The 16,437-nt window shown below is 42.3% G+C and overlaps 1 protein-coding gene across 1 annotated transcript in view; it reads left to right on the top strand.

The window, feature by feature from the left end:
- Positions 1–2,534: 2,534 nt before the first annotated feature.
- The window catches only part of ANKRD33B (ankyrin repeat domain 33B), a 75,635-nt gene continuing 61,732 nt past the window's right edge, over positions 2,535–16,437 (top strand). The window contains exon 1 of the mRNA XM_067569345.1: positions 2,535–2,945. Coding sequence (XP_067425446.1) covers positions 2,535–2,945 — 411 coding nt within the window. The remainder of the gene's footprint in view (positions 2,946–16,437) is intronic.

Genomic DNA, 16,437 nt, shown 5'->3' with positions numbered 1-16,437 from the left:
ATGAACAGAACAGGCACTCATCAAGTAATCCTTCTTCCCCAAATCAGCAGGGATTGGAGTCGCACTGAAGCACATTCAGTTGCTGAGAGTGTATGTGTGCGGGTTTCCTTATATTGCTGTTTAGATAGCCAAGCACCCCTTTGCTTTGACTGAAGTGAAGGAGCATTGCTGAGAGGCTTCAGAAGGAGTGCTTCTTCATGCTCAGCAGACAGGGCAGGGGATGTTCTAACCAATGCATGACATTGGCAGGGAAAAGAACTCTGACAAGGCAGCTCTGGGAATTTAATCTATATATGCATTATCCCTTGCCTTCTATTTGAAATGCTTTCAATAATAAAAGAAACAATGTAACTCTAGTTATTTAGGACTAGATTTTGCCGCCCTTACTTGTGTTATGTAGTACTTTAATCAGAAGGTAGACCTATTGATGGCTTGTGGAGAGTGGTATGCCACAGGTAGGTACAGATAGCAGAATATGATCCTTAAAGTGACTGATATAGAGATATGTGTCCACACAATTAGAATAGATAATATCCCCCATAATTTTTTATGTATGTGTTATCTCTACATTTGGTACATTTTTGTGATTGGTTACATCATTTAATGAATTCCTATCTGAAAATGAAGTTGTTTTCTAAGAATCCTGATTGATCATAATAATTTAATTGTTCTAAGTCTAACATATTTAACATGATAATTTAAAAAATATTAAGTTAGGGTTGATCAGGATTCTACATAAATTATTCCAGAGGGGTAGCCCTGTTAGTCTGTATACAGCAGCCCAGGAAAGCTTATGCCTGCTGAAATTAAATTTGTTAGTCTTTAAAGTGCTACAGAACTCTCGTTGTTTTTACATAAATTATATTGGGTCCTGAAAAGTTTCACAGAATTTAGTTAAATCATGGCTTTTAGAAATTTAGGATTTGTACTAAACAGTTTGCTCTAGACCAGTGTTTCTCCAAGACGGGTTCATGGACCAACACTGGTCCCTGAGATCTCCCTGACACAGTATAGCAAGCGGATCCCTGACATCAAAAAGGTTGAGAAACACTGCTCTAGACCCTTCCTCACCTCCCCCACTACATAAGCAGCAAAGACAATTGGCAATCCGCTGGAGCTCTTTTTTGTACAATAGGAATAAAATCAGAAATGTAAACGAATTACTCAATGGAGATAATAATGAGCAGTACAGGAGGTGAAGAAGTTGAAGGTGTTCTTGAAATTCAAATGACTCACCTGTCAATTGCAATTTCGTTGTGTGGCGTGTAAAAAGCAGCATTGACAGCTGCGTGTGTCCCCTGGCTAAATCGCTTTTAAAATGTGTCCCTGATGTCAACATGCTAAGCTGCAGCCTCAATCTCAAAAGAGACGCTGATCGGCTTATGGGCCAGGAGTTTTCTACATGTCTCTTCCTGTGGCAGCCGCTTGCTCCTCGGTGCCTCCTCGCAGCCTTTCCCTGCCCAGCCGGCGGGTGGTTGTTGGTTTTGGGCTCTCTCCTTTGCACACCTGGCTGGGATGGGAGCCGAGGCAAGAGGACAGAAGCGGGTGTGCGCATCAAGAGTTGTCCCGGCTCCTAGGTCCCAAGAGCGGCGCTAAGATGGGGTCGGAGTTTCTGAGCAGCCGAAAGAAACTACAAAGCCCGGGGATTTTCGCCGGGCCGTCGGAGGCTTCCCGCGGTGGGGTCTGTGGGTAGACGAGGGCGGCGGGGAAACCCAGCGCGGTTGTTTCTCTCCGGGGGAGGGGAGCAGGGGGACTCGCGCAGAGGAGCCTGACCGCCAAGCGCGTCAGGCAGCCGAGGGGGGATTCCCCGCAGCTTCTCCATCCCCTCCGGCGGGAAATGTGAGAGCGGGGGGCGGCGGCGTTTCCTCCCCCCACGGCGCGGGGCTGGGGGCATCCCGGCCGGCGCCAGCTTTCCCGGGACGCGGGAGCTGCTGGAGTTTCTGCCCGTCTCAATCCACGCCCCCTCCTCCCCCGCGGGTTACCCGCAGCACAGCCAACCGGTGTCTCCCGCGCCTGGGACGGGACAACTCACTTAGCGCCTCCCCTCCCCCGGCCCCGCGCGTCAATCCCCGGGAGCTCCAGGACCGGGGCTTTCTGACCAGATGGCTCCAAAATTGCAGAGAGAAAAATCCCCCTCCCCTCGGCGGGTGTTTGCATAGAAACTGCCCCCCCCCGCCCCGCCCCGCCCCGCCGGTGTTTGGGACGCAGAGCGGAGGGAGCCGGGCCGCTGCTGTCCGGGCTGGTGGGCTGCACTCCGGGGGAGCGCGCGCGCGGGGCCCGGAGCGGGGTGGGTCCGCGTGGAAGTGCTGGGGTGCAGCTCAGCGGTGAGGGGTGTGTGTGGGCGGGAGCTGTGCGCTGTCTCTGGGTGGGGCAGTGTGGGGGGGAGCTCAGTGGGTGAACTGGGGGGCCGTCCCCGTGGCGGGTCTCAGTGCACCGTGTGCGGAGGAGGCACAGCAGCTGTCAGGGCCCCACCACCAGAGAGGGGCGACCCCCGACCCGCCCCGGGCCTCCCCCAAGGCCCAGGTGAGGCGATCATGGTGCTGCTGTCCGGAGAGGGGGCCGGGGAGGCCCGGGCGGAGTCCGGGGGAGGACTGAAGGGGGAGCAGCAGGTCCGGCCCGGCTCAGAGGGGGAGAAGGAGCCGGGGAGCCCCGAGGGGGAGCGGCAGCAGCAGCAAGAGGAGGAAGAGGAGGAGGAGGAGGAGGAGTACGAGGATTTCTCCGAGCTGCCCGACACCCGCAGCATCGCCTCGGACGACTCCTTCTACCCCCCCGGCGCCGAGGAGGACGAGGAGGAGAGCTGGTCCCTGGGCGAGTCGGAGCCCGACAGCCCCGAGCCGCTGAGCCTCTTCCGAGCCTGCTGCACCAACAACGCCGTGGTGCTGAAAGCGCTGATCCGCCAGGGCCCCGAGGAGGAGGAGGTGCGGGAGAGCGACCGCAACCATCGGGTGAGCCCAGCGCGGCCGGGCTGCAGCCCGCTCCTTCCCGCCTCCTCCTGCCCGCACACGGCCCCGCCCCGCCCCTGGGTACCGCCCCTGCACGGGCCCCTCCCCGCTGCTCCACTCACACCAGTATTTCCCCACCTTCCCGCGCATCCCGCCTTGCGTGTCCACCCACTACACACTCCGCCCTCTAACCCCTGCCTCAGCTATGCCCCGCTGTCCTGACCCACGCACTCCCACTGCATCCCGACCCCGTGCAGGTTTTATACCATGCCCAGCCCTGGAGCACCTGAGCTATTCTTTTCCCAGCCTCTCAGCAGACCCAGGCAGAGGTCACTGCATGGTTCACACTCAGCTCCCATTTTCAAGGTTTTCTTTGCACCCACAAGGGCTAGAGACTTTCTTTTTAAAAAATGAGAGCCAAGACTCTGATGTAATCATGTGACTCCAGGATTTGGGGAGCTTTCTGGTGTAGACATATATACTGCCTGTATCTTAATCTGATCCTGTACATCCCCTTGGGCCTCCACCCCATCAGCACTAATGCAACACTCCCAACACACTCCCAGACTCTGTCTCCTCATATATGCTCTCCAAACTCCATCATGTACAGCCAACACCCCTAAAATTCCCTTAATTATGCTTCCTAAACATACATCTCAAACTAGTCTCTTCCATCCTCTCCTGTCTTCCAACAACTCCCCAGACACCCAGCAATCTCCAAATACTTTTGAGTTTGGCTCCTGTACTCTTCACACACTCTTTGGCTCCACTCACACACCTTCCATATATCTCTAAAGCCATCCTTTGCCTCCCACACTCCCGACTCCACCATTCGAACACACCTGGATATCCCACACACCTGAATTCATCCTTTGTCTCCCCATACATACCCATTCTTCTGTTCACACATCTTACCCCCATGTTTGCCCCCACATCTGATTCTTCTATATCCTCTGTCCTCACACTCTGAAGTAGAAAATAAAGGCATAATGGTATCTCCTGCTTTGTAGGGTTTTAGGGAGAAGTGTGCATCCATATTGCTATGTGGGGTAGGGCACAGGACCGAGCGGCACCCTTATGCACAAGAATGAGGGTGAAAAAAGCATAGAACTTAACAGTCACTGCCTGACATAACTTTCCATCCCCCTTTGATAAATAGGGCTCCAATTAAAAGAGAGGAAGGACGGTGGTCATGTTTCCTTACTAAAATAAATGCATTAGCTGTGAAAGTTTGAAACACTATGTAATTTCCCAAGCTCATCTTCTCAGTATTGTTTTGAGTTGGTTTCTTGTTCATGTAGATTTGTAGAGGGACTGACTTTATTACTAATTATTTTATTTACCAGAAGTAAACCAGCTGCTCTGCTACCCCACCCTTGCCCCAAGATATTTTACATTTCTCATTATTGATCAAAGTTCATAATTTCCTCTCTCTCTCTCTCTCTTTACAATTGTTTCTTACTAAAAATATAAGCATTCTCTCAGTTTTGACAATGTCAAACAAGGTTTAATTGGTCTGGCACTGAGTTTGATTCATTGGTGGGACAGATTTCTTTCACTCATGCAGAAGGCAGGGCTTGTAATTAATTTCCTGGGTAATATGTAATAGGTTCAGATGTGCACAGTGCAACTGAGCAGAGATATTATAGATTCACAGCAGTGACTCCAGAATTAAGATTATGACAGTTGCAATTCAAAGCCCAATTTGACACTCTCCACCTCATTTTTGCACAAACAGAGAAAATCTCCCCAAATGCTTTTCAGTTTGAAATTGTCCATGCTTAGGAGATCAGATAGGAACATTTTAAAAGAAAGCTGGAGTATAATAAGGCATTTTCAAGTTCTGATAAAATTAGTTGCTTTTCACTACTTGACCTACTTTGACCCCAAGACTTCGAAATTTGTTTTTTCTTATTTATCCCAATTGAAAACTAGTGCAGTTTTAGTCTTTTGGAATTCACAAGTCTTTAGTCACATAGTATTCCTCTCTGACCATTATAAACTCTCATGGAAGCCAATAGATATTATAAACTCTTTCAGTTCTGATACAGGTATTGTAAACTCCATGAACTCTGTTTTGGGAGGGAGAGTCTCTTGCACATGAGAAGAGGTTTAATGGAATTAGAGTTTTGAGCATTAGAAGGGAAAGGGAGGGTCTGACTTAGGGGCCAAGATGAGGCTACAGGTGAGCTCTAAAACACATATTGCAGGAGACTTTAAGAACACAGAGGCTTTTGCTACAGACCTTATAATATCCTTTCTAGGGAGTTTATACACACGGTGCCTCAACACGTGTCATTTATAAACATGTTACGCATGGACAAAACTCGTTTTTAAACTTAACTCCCAAGAAAGTGAAGGATCTGGCCAAGTTTATAAACTCCACTTGTGATCATAGTTTCTAAACACCTGTGACTGATCACTAGGTTCAAGAAGGCTACACTATTTCACCAGGATATTATTTGATTCCAGAACCATGCATACTTGTGTTTCATTGAATAGCATAAATGTTTTTACACTATAGGTGTAGTTATAGTCACAGAGTTCCTGTCAGAAGATAACAACAATCTAAAATGTTTTTATTTTCATAATTTTTAAAAAACAAATACTTTCCTTAAATACACCAAGAAAAATAGTAAACAAAACACCTTATTAAGATACAGTTATGATTGTTACAATATATCTATTGCTTTGATTAAAATCCTCATTGGAGTATTGTAGTTATAAAAGAAAAACAGACCAAAATTTTTAAACATAGATTCTTAAATACAGACTTGAGAGCATAAATGTGGGTACCTATTTTTAAAAATCTTGGCCTTAAAACAAAAGCAATTCTGAGTTAAGTTTAAATTTATGAAGAAACAAAAATCTGAAAATTCTAAATTAAGGTCCACAAATAATCTTAATTCTTTCTTTTCCCATGTCCTTGAATTCTATGCTCCAGAGACAGTCTTACATCCCTATACCACTCTTTTTCATATGTTTCCTATTTTTCCTGTGAGGGCAGGAGAAGGAATTAAAGGCCCAGTTAATTGTATTCACTTCACCTGGGCAGTAATTAGGTATTAACTTGGCAGACAGAGAAGGGGGGAACAAGGAAGAATCAGATGATAATTCAGACATGGGCCTTATAAATAGGCTGAGCGAGTTTGTCTGGGAAAGAAGCCAGGGGGAGCAGACAGGAAGGCTGCTTCCTATGAATAGCTGATGTGCTAGAGACCAATGGGATATGTCCACACGGCATCTGGGAGCAAGCCTCCTCTCCTAGGCACACAAACTTGTGTTAGTGGGACTTGCGCTAAAAATAGCTGTGTAGATGTTGCTTTGAGGTTGTGTCTTGAGCTGAGTTCAGGATCTCAAGCCCCTCCCCCCACACTGCTGCCACTAAGTCTGAGACCTTGAGCTTCAGCCCAAAGGACTAGCCAATTCTCAGCCAGAGGGCTGAGTGGTCTGCAAAGACAGATGGCCTGCAAGGAGTATTGGAGATGAAAACACCTACAATATCACACACTGATACAAGGTGGTGCACTAGTGGTGAGTGTGCATCCTTACACTTTTCTATAGCCTACCTAATAATCTATGAACTGCACACTATCTAGCTAGGAGCTACCTACCAGCTGCAGCCTTTCCTCCAATTCACCTTCCTGCAATGAGCCAGACTCAGCAGCATCCAGCCTGATAGCCATCAGATGCAGCCCAAACACTGGTCCACTCCCTTTCCACATTCCCAATGTAGTTGAGACAATATGTTGTAGTCATTGTCTACATATGTTCCCCAAACGTCCACCCGTCTCTACTATTCCACTATCCTCTTTATATGAAGTACAAACAGCATTATATGGTACTTTTCCTTCCTCATACTAAGCCTGAGATGTAACCATTTAGGAATCCATTGTGATCCCATATAATATACCAGTGCTAGCTGAAGATCCCAGAGGACAGTGCCTCACTGAGGTCTTCTAACCTCAGGTCTTCCATATAGGGAATGAAGTGGAGTTTACAAAAATTTGAAAAATATATAAAGAGTATATATAAAGAGTATATCCTGGCTTCACTGAAATGTATGGCAAAGCTCCTAATTGACTTCAGTGGGACAAGAATTTCATCCAGAATGCCTTATATAGGTGGCAATTTACAGCATGTGACTAATACAGACTATAGAGGAGAATGGGGGTTGTTGATCCTTAACTCTACATTTCCAGACTTCCAAATACTTATTTTTTCATAAATTTAACTTAGAAATTCTGGACTTTCAAGAATTAAAAAAACCCATCAAAACATTAACATTTTTAGTAGAAATATCTGATACATCTTTACAACCTTGTCTGTGTATCTCTTGTTCAGTTATAAAATTTGATTTTAAAAAGTCTATATAATTGAGTTAAGAAACATTTGATTTGATCACGGCAGTACAACTTTCTTTTAAAAAAGGTGGCGTTGTTTCTCATACATATTGCAATTATCATCCTAAAAGAAACATTTATAACTATGTCAGAATATATTTTAACTATCTGCTTGATATTTCCATAATTCTTTTAGAGTTCAGCCTCTCCTCAAAACCTGGTGTCACAAACATGCTATTTTTCCTTCCTCCTCTTCAGCTTTCTACTTTCTTTTCCTTAATATCATGATTTCATAGATCAGTTTTGTTGAGTGCAGAAACCACCACATGCAACACACTCAATTAAGGCATATTTTATTATTTTCATACTTATTACACTGCATTTTGAAGATATAGTTGTGATCATATTTTTACCTCATTATGTTAGAATGTGTGAAGACACAAGATTTTCCATGTCCCTGTCTGTGAGCTCAAAGTTCTCACATGCCTCAACAGAATATTTGCTTTTTTCTATACAAGAAACCATGTAAAAGTACAGTTAGAAATAAATGTATCACATTAATTCTCCATAAAATGCTCCATTGACCAGCATTATTCTATGCTGACTTTGCTTTTTCAGGGGTGAATGACTTAAGATTCTGTGAAGCCGATCATATTTTGCTTGCCTTTTTCTGTCTATCTGTCTGTCTTTCTCTCTAAAGGCAGAATTTTGAAAGCATTTGTTGTTCACTATTATCAACGCTCCTATTGAGTTACCTTCTCATTAGTTGCTTGCTGCTAAGCTTCTGCCAATAAAGATATACACTGGGGAGGAGTACAGACATACCAAAAACCCATAGGTATCTATTAGTCAGCAAACAAAAAGAGGTTAGGATTAGAGTTGTGCAAATAACTGATTTTTTTGGTTTGCTGGCCAAAAAACTTGGGAAAAAAAATCATTTTGAGTCAATCCAAAAAAGTTTGTGATGAAACAAAAAAGTTGAAAAAAAAATTGATGACACATTTTGTTTCATTTTTGAGTATTTTTTTTAACCTGTTTAAAAACTAAGACTCAGGTAATTTGGTGAATTCAGCACAAATTTGCAAAATGTTTTGGTTGACCTGAATGTGTACTTTTTGTTTGAACAAAAATTTTTATCCAAAAAATGTCACCCAGCTCTAGTTAGGATCACATCAGGCTGGGAAACCATGATCTCTGAAAAGCATGTTATGGAAATGTGGGTTGGTGCCAACCATTGACATAAGTAATTTGGAGTTGCAGGTGACGGACTTGCTAGGGGATAAATTCTGTTGGAGACATCCACAGTCAGATCCCCTGAATCAAGCAGAAATGCTTCTGTGTTTTGCCCAAAGAGCCTGCAATCTAATGCAAAGTATGGTGGTGAGCTTCTGATATGGGAGCTAGAACTGATATGGGGAATCCAAAACTCCATCAGACATGAACAACTTTTAATCTGACGTGAACTGGGCAGAGTTCAGTCTGGTGACAGTCTCTATGTTCCATTACCAACACATCGAGGCATCCAGTTGCCCATAACTAATGCTATACCTTTGAGAATCAGATTAGCTATCTGGCAATATGAGTTTATTAAATGAAGTTCTGATCTTCTACTGATTCCCAGTATATACAGGTAGAGCTTTCTACTCTCTGGACATAGGCAAAATCTCTCCCACACAGCTTTCAGTCTCAAACACATTCTAAGTCTGCCAGACCTTATTTTAAAGAGACAGTTCCTATTAAACAAATACCAATAATAAAAACACAGCAGTAAAGCTAATTTTTTAACAATATCCACATTCACCTGTTTTGCAATATAAATTCATTCTAAAAGTTACACCACGGTCCTGAATATAACTTATATACATATACATTCACATGTTTTGCAATATAAATTCATTCTAAAAGTTACACCACGGTCCTGAATATAACTTATATACATATATGTAAATATATATATATATATTTTTGCAGTCCTCCCATGGATCATCAACAAGATTTGAACCCATAATCTTCACATTTACAACACAGATCTCTTCTGAGTTTATTAAAAGGTGGGGCCAGTGAGGGGAATGCTTGCTATTATCTTCTGTGTGTATCAGCCCATGCATGGTGATGCAACATGCGCATTGCCAGTGGATTAGGCTAATGTTGTGTGGCAGCCTTTGAATGCTGAGTATAAGGATTTTTGGTTTCTATTCCTGGCTGTGGGAGCAGATTGTGGTCTAGGAGATACAGATAGCATAGCCAAATGCCACCCTTGCTTGGGTTTCCTGTGGGGACTAAATCTGGGTTTTGTGGAAATGAAAACATGAACTTCTATTGTCCTTAGCATGAGAGAACCTTTTCTCTGCTTGCCAGGATTCAATTCCCTATTGTCCCTGCCACAGGCAATGCAAGCTCTCCCCTTTCGGCCTATGTGGGCTCTGCAGTCCTTCACACAGCCTAGCGATGCATGAGGGACAGCAATTCACTGAGCATCCTCTGACCCTGAGTCCTCTGAGTATCCCCCTGCAGTGCCCAGCTATACCAACTAGACACTGACAGAATTACCAGGCTTGCTGTGCCCAAATGAGCAGTACACCACAGTCACATCTTAGAATACAGCTTTGCTTAACACACAGCGCTTAGATTTGTTTGTAGACAAAGCAAGTATAAGTTTATTTAACAAAGACTAGAGATTCATATGACAGCAAGCAGGATTAATGGAAACAAAGGGTTACATATAAAACAAAATCATGACATGCATTCTAGAGCCTAAACTCAACTAACAAGATACCCTCTTGTCTAATAAGGCACTGCTTGCCTCAGAGTCCTCCACAAAGTATTTTTCAGCCAGGATGGCTGAGTCCTTTCTTTCATGATATCAAGTCCCCCAGGCAACTTATCTCCCTTTAATGATCGATAACTGGGGGTTCATTTGTACCCCAGATATAGTTCCACAAGTTCATTGTCTTTACTCTTAAATAGGATAACCTCTGCTGTTATTTTCCCCTTGCCGCCCCCTCAATCTATTGATTAGCATTTCACTCACATTGTGAATGGGCGTCCATTGTGAGCCATTGTCACTGCACATGACCAGCCAGAGGGAGATAAGCATATGGCATAACAGGAATATGTGGCTCACCATTTGTTTGGTTGCCCTAACTCACAGACCTAGAAAACATAATGTCTAGTATATATACATAGCTCCTCACATATTTTTTGTACATTCAGCTCACAGTGATTATCATGGCCAGTGTGACATAGGCTCTCTGTAGAGACTTTACATGATATTCTATGGCAAACTAGTATGTAGATTCCAGACCCAGGGGACTCCTGTAACCCTTATGCATCCTTGTGTCAGTTGACACAAACAGGTCCTGGGTCACACTGTCATTGAAATAAATGGAATCTCTATTCTAATGGCAGTATGTAGCTTTTAATGAAAACAAGCAGAGGGCACTCAGCCAGCTTCATTGAAATGTTTTGGAGGCTGCTGCATGTAATAAGGGTTCCATGGAATTCTTCCACTCTTAAATAACTTTTTATGCCAGATCCACACCTCTTTCTCTTTTCATTCAATAGCTTTTTGCAGTGGAGAGCCAGGAGAAAGATAGCTATTATGACTTTATTGTGTTCGCTCATCTCTTCTCTAAAGTAAACATTCACTCCCTTTTCAATCTCCTCATAAGGAAATCTTCTAGTCCTCTAATCATTTTCATTATCCATCTGAACTTTTCTGCTACATCTTTTTTGCAATAGGCTGGCCTGAGCTGCACAGGTGAGAGTGTGATTTATATAATGGCATTATATTTTCTGTATTGTTTTCCATCCCATTTTTTATACATCTTCACTGTTTGTTATTTTGATCTCAGCTGCACATCGGTTATCATTGAGCTGTCCAGATTCATTGATTCTTAAGCCACAAGGGACCATTGTGTTTGTCTACTCATGTATAACGCAGGCTATAGAACTTCATACAGATCACAAAGATGCCTAGGTCCTTTTCTTGAGTGGTTACAGTTGATTTTGAACCACACAATGTTTATGAGTAGTTCAAACTATTCCTTCTAATGTACTCTATTACCTTGTATTTTTCAACACTGAATTTCATCTGCCATTGTGCCAGCCAGTCACCTAACTTGGAGGTGAGGCAGTTCTTGGAGTGCAGCAGGAACTAAGAACAGTGAGATAGGAGTCCTGCAAAGGCCACATTCTGGCATGGGCTTGTTCCTAGACCATGTAATAGAGACATGGCATCCTAAATAAGTTGTGATTTATTTTGGAGTGCAAGAAGGATGGGGGAGGGCGGGAAAGACCAAGGTAAAGAAAAGAGGTGCGCGCACACATGCACGAATACTAAAGAGGGAAAGGAAGGAGCGATTAATGTAAGAGACAGGGAAGACAGATTGTTGTGGAGTCAAGGAAAGGAGGACTGAAAGAAGGGAGAAGTTCAAAAGGGAAAGTGGAACACAGTGAAAAGAGCAATAAAGAGAAAGGAAGAAGATAAGGAAATGTTTGGAAAATAAATGTGAGAGATACAAAGAGAAATAGAATGAAATAAAAGAACCAAGGAGAGGACAAGGAAAAAAGATTAAGAAAATGGAATTTGGGCATTTCTCCAAATGGGTATTTTATATCAAGTCAGCTACTTGGTCTTATGGGGATTTTTGTCAAGCCTAGGAATGATCAGGGGTACAGTCAAGCACAGATTGACTCCACACCTAATAAAATATGGTTACACTGAAAATCTCATGAAATTATAGCAAGGTTGGTGGTCGGAGAGATTTGTTATCAACAATTCCAAGAACAGGACTAAAAAGAAAGATATTTGTAATGTAATGTGCTTTTAATGTAGTCATGAAATATAACCCAATATGCCTTACTTACATTTTCCAGGAGGCTGTTTGAGGTTAGCTTTGCATTGCTGTTTTCAAGCTGTAATGCTACTAATGAATTAAGGCAGTATTTGTGCTTCTTACCTCTCCTTCATCCCATTAAGAAATATATGTTTTTACTCGTGGCACAGGACTCTCAAGAAACTGCATTTGTGTGCTCTCTCACTTACAGACTCTTCCTCTAGGTATTTCATTGAGAAAGAAAATTGCAGTAAAAAAATCCAGATTAAGAAAGCTTTTTGTACCTTTTGTGGTGAATTGAAAACTGTGTTAAAATTACACCCTTTGACTAAGTTTTAAGAGGTTTCCTGGTTCTGCTTGCAGGCTAGGGGGCTCCGTAAGGAAGTGAGCAATCTTTGTCTTTGACTTCAGCAGTCAGTCTGCAAATAGCCAGCCTGGAGCAGGGCGGTTGAATTGTGCTTCTCTGCCTTAGTTAGCAACCTGCTTTCTTTCTCTCTGAAATTGGTTGGTGTGTGTTAGATTTCTGGATCTTAAGAGATAGAGTAGTGTTACATTGCCACCTTAAAGGAAGAATATCAAGATTTTTTTCTAGCTTGGTGTGTGTATGCCATGAACATAACACTTTTAATTTTAATTATATATATTGTTTGAAGTTTTAAAAGTTTAAGTAATTTGTATAAAGACTTGACATATGTCTATTAGCACTGTATAACTGCTCATTAAGTTTAAAGCTGAAGTTCCTTCTAACAATGGAGTCAGATGCCGGAGCAGGATTAGAGAAAAATGATGGGATTAGAGCATTTTAAGAGTGATAGAGCAACATGAGAAAGAAGCATGAAGAGCATAAATTTCCTTACTGAAGTCATATTCCATTCCTGTTAGAGTGGAGATAGAAAAGAAAGATGACTTTGCCAGGCTTATGCCCTAGCACCAGGGTTCCAAACTACTATGCAGCAGGCCTAGATTTCTCACTCTAGGATGGCCTCACAGGATGGGAGGATTTGAGAGGCATCCTGGGACGGCGAAGAAAAAAGAATTATTCATGCCATTCAGTGGTGTCCCTTTGAGCTAGCTAGGCTCTGTTTACGTGAGGAAATAAGCTGTTTTTAATAAGAGTTTTCAAATTCAGTCATCCTTCTTAACATTACTCTGAATTTAAACATCGTGGGACTTGGAAAGATCACTTTGCACCACCAGGCCAGTACAAAGTGACCTTAAAGATATCCCCTAAAGGGGCAGTTGAGGATACTCTCAGCATGAAGGAATCCTGAGATAGCATAAAGTTTTCTCAGCTTAGTGTTTGGGTGTCTCAGGGCTGCTTGGGAGTGGGAAGGAAATGTGAATGGCACTGGAGAAGCTGGCATTGGAGTGTGATGTGCTTCACTCATCCCCAGATGGCTGAACAGTCTCTAAGAGGTTATTCTAGTTGGCATAAATTTGGCCCCTGGCCAGGCCCGGGATCAGCAGAGACATAAAAGTGAGAGAGTCACATTTGCCTTTTTTCTGTCACCTTCTCACTGCATCTGTGCCAGCACAGATGTGGATTGAACCTTGTCAATTGGAATAGATAGATGAAGACAATCTTGTCCAGCACTTCATTTCAGAAAGCATTCTTGTGGCAAATTAGAAGAGCCTGTTGGGGATGAGTCCTGGACCAGCTGCTGCTTTCTAGGGTGTTTCCCTGGCAGGTGCCCCATAAAATAATGATTCTAGTGCAGTTGGTCAGAAATCTTCTATGATCTCCCATTTTTTCCCCTGTGCTGTGCAGTCTGTGGTATGAGGCAAAGGAGAGTCTCAGAAGTGTCAAGTTTGAAAGACTGAGCTCAGTAGTGCTGCATTTTGCTGCAGAGGAAGAGAGTGATGGGGTCTCACACTGAAGGTAGTTGTGGGTGGTTGGAAACTGCAGCATTTTCTAGGGAGGGTGTTGTGGATCATGGTAGGAGAAGACTGAGGGCTTCCAAAAGTGCTATATGACTCCTGATTTCAGTACCTCTTTTTTAAAAAATTACTGTACAAGACAAGTCTTTTATTCTTTTATCCTTCTCCCTCTAAAGAAAGGAATTGTATGTTACTTGCTTGTAACACTGTAATTTGTTTTTTGCTTATATAGGGCTACTCCACAAAAGTTTTCCTTAAGCTCAATAGCTTGTTTTTCCTTTTTGATCCAAGGATGCCCAGGTGAAGTCTCAGTTAGGATAGTTTTTTGTTTTGTTTTACACAAGAAAAGGGACATTAAATAAGGATAATTCTTCATTTGACTTTTATACCTTATTAAATCCTGAGCTGCAACAATCCTGCTAATCAAATCCACGTGATTTATTCACACTAGTATGCCCTATTTATTTATTTATGTCAGTGAATTTGGTGGGACAAGGTGGATGAGGTAATATCTTTTATTGGATCAACTTCTTGTTGGTGAGAGAGACAAGCTTTTAAGCCACACAGAGATTTTCTTCAGGTCTGGGAAAGGTACTCTGAGTGTCACAGCTAAATGCAAGTGGAGCAGATTGTTTAGCATAAGTAGTTAGGAACCCTGGGAGGTGGAAGGGTCCCAGGGCTCAGGACTGCAGCCCGAGCCAAGAAGTCTACACTGCAATTAAACAGACCCGCAGCTTGAGCACCGCGAGCCATGAGTTTTTAATTCCAGTGTAGATATACCATAACATACCTGAAACCTGGTTTACAGAGACTATTCCAGGAGTGAGAGCATAGTTCAATCTCCATGTCTTTTCAGTCATTGGCCTCACTGGTAAGACCGCCAATTAATGTCACTAGGTGGTGACTTTAATTGAATGTGGAGATTTGTCTACTGGGTACTGGACCAACCTCAGTAACTCATTCTCATACAGCAGAGTGATTTTAGGACTGAGTAGTAGCTGTTATGTGACTCTACAGAGTCACAGTATGATTTTAATGCTTAGTTGCTTAGTGATTTTAATGTTTTTTAAATTGCATTTACTCAAAATAGACATTTTTTCTCTAAGAAAAAGGTGTATTATCACTATCTAAAATATACTATTGGACTTGAGGCAGGAATTAATTCAGAGAAGTCCTATGGTCGGTATTAAACAGGAGATCAGAGTGGTCCATTATAGCCTTAAAAATCTGTAAATACTAGTCCATATTGGTCTTGGTCTTCTGACTGTTTGCAAGATGAACTCCCACTGGAATCCATAGTAGTTCTGCATGGAAAAAGACTGCAGGATTGGGCCCATCATTCCATCGCATTACAGAATAAATTTTATTTTACATCAGAAACAAAAATGCACCATATGTTGGCACAGGATTTTTCATATTATCAGGATGTTTTCCACTGTTATGTCACTCCAATTCATAAATGTCTCTTAGAGTTCAGTTCCTTTTTTCCCAGTTGCTTAGGGAAACATACTCTGTTGAGGATATTAGTGAAGATCTATGTTACTTTGTCTGGCTGATGTTTGTCTAGCTATAGCATTTTTGGAACACTGTCAAATTAGGAAGAGTTACCATTTAAATAAAGAAAATTAAGTCTAAAATCTATTATTAAGAAAAGAAAACACCCTATTTTAAAACAATGGAGCAGATCATTACCCCCACAGCTGTGAGCACATCCAGTAGTATGATGGACGTATACTAGGAAAAAATGTATTTTAATTATATAATTTCTTTTTAGTTTAAAACATTTATTGTCCAAATCTCTAGGAAATACAGTTTAATACAATAATTACACAGTGTACGTCAGAGTGTCTCATCTGTTTCTGAAGGTAAAAGTGGCTGAGCTGTGCCAGAAGGGGGAATGAAATCATGGTTAAATTTGGAGAATACAGTAATTTTAATTACTCAAGTGTGTAACAGAGATTTTGGTCCTGCTTTATCTGCAAATCTTAACACAACTTCAACTATAGAGTCTTTACCAATGTGTCCCTTATATATATATTACGTACCAAAAACACTGTGTTAAAAGTATGTAATAAGGTTGTAAAGTCAAGCACTAAAAAGTTACAGAATGCCAGAATTAAGGTTTCCTGTGCAACCTTAATTCTGCCCCCCTTGTGCATCCATATTGTGACAGTCTTTTATTACACATTTTTTTTAACATAGAACCCTACCTCATTCAGTGCCCAGGATAGATGCTTATTGATTGAGACAGCAGTAATATATTTCTTTTCATCCCCATTATTCAGTAAGTTGTCCCAGGCCTTATTTACTGCCCACCAGCTACTGATTAATAATTTTTTCAGAGACTGGCACTCATCATCATAGTAAATGAGTATGTCACAAACATTAATGAATTTATTTTCACTACATCCATGTAATAGGAGAGTATAATTATCC

This window comes from Emydura macquarii, unplaced genomic scaffold, assembly GCF_026122565.2.
Source record: "Emydura macquarii macquarii isolate MOO-44397 ecotype Brisbane River unplaced genomic scaffold, CSIRO-AGI_Emac_v2 contig_320, whole genome shotgun sequence".
In the NCBI taxonomy this organism is placed as follows: domain Eukaryota; kingdom Metazoa; phylum Chordata; order Testudines; family Chelidae; genus Emydura; species Emydura macquarii.
Note: the sequence above shows the minus strand (reverse complement) of the source record. Positions and strands in the feature narration are given on the sequence as shown.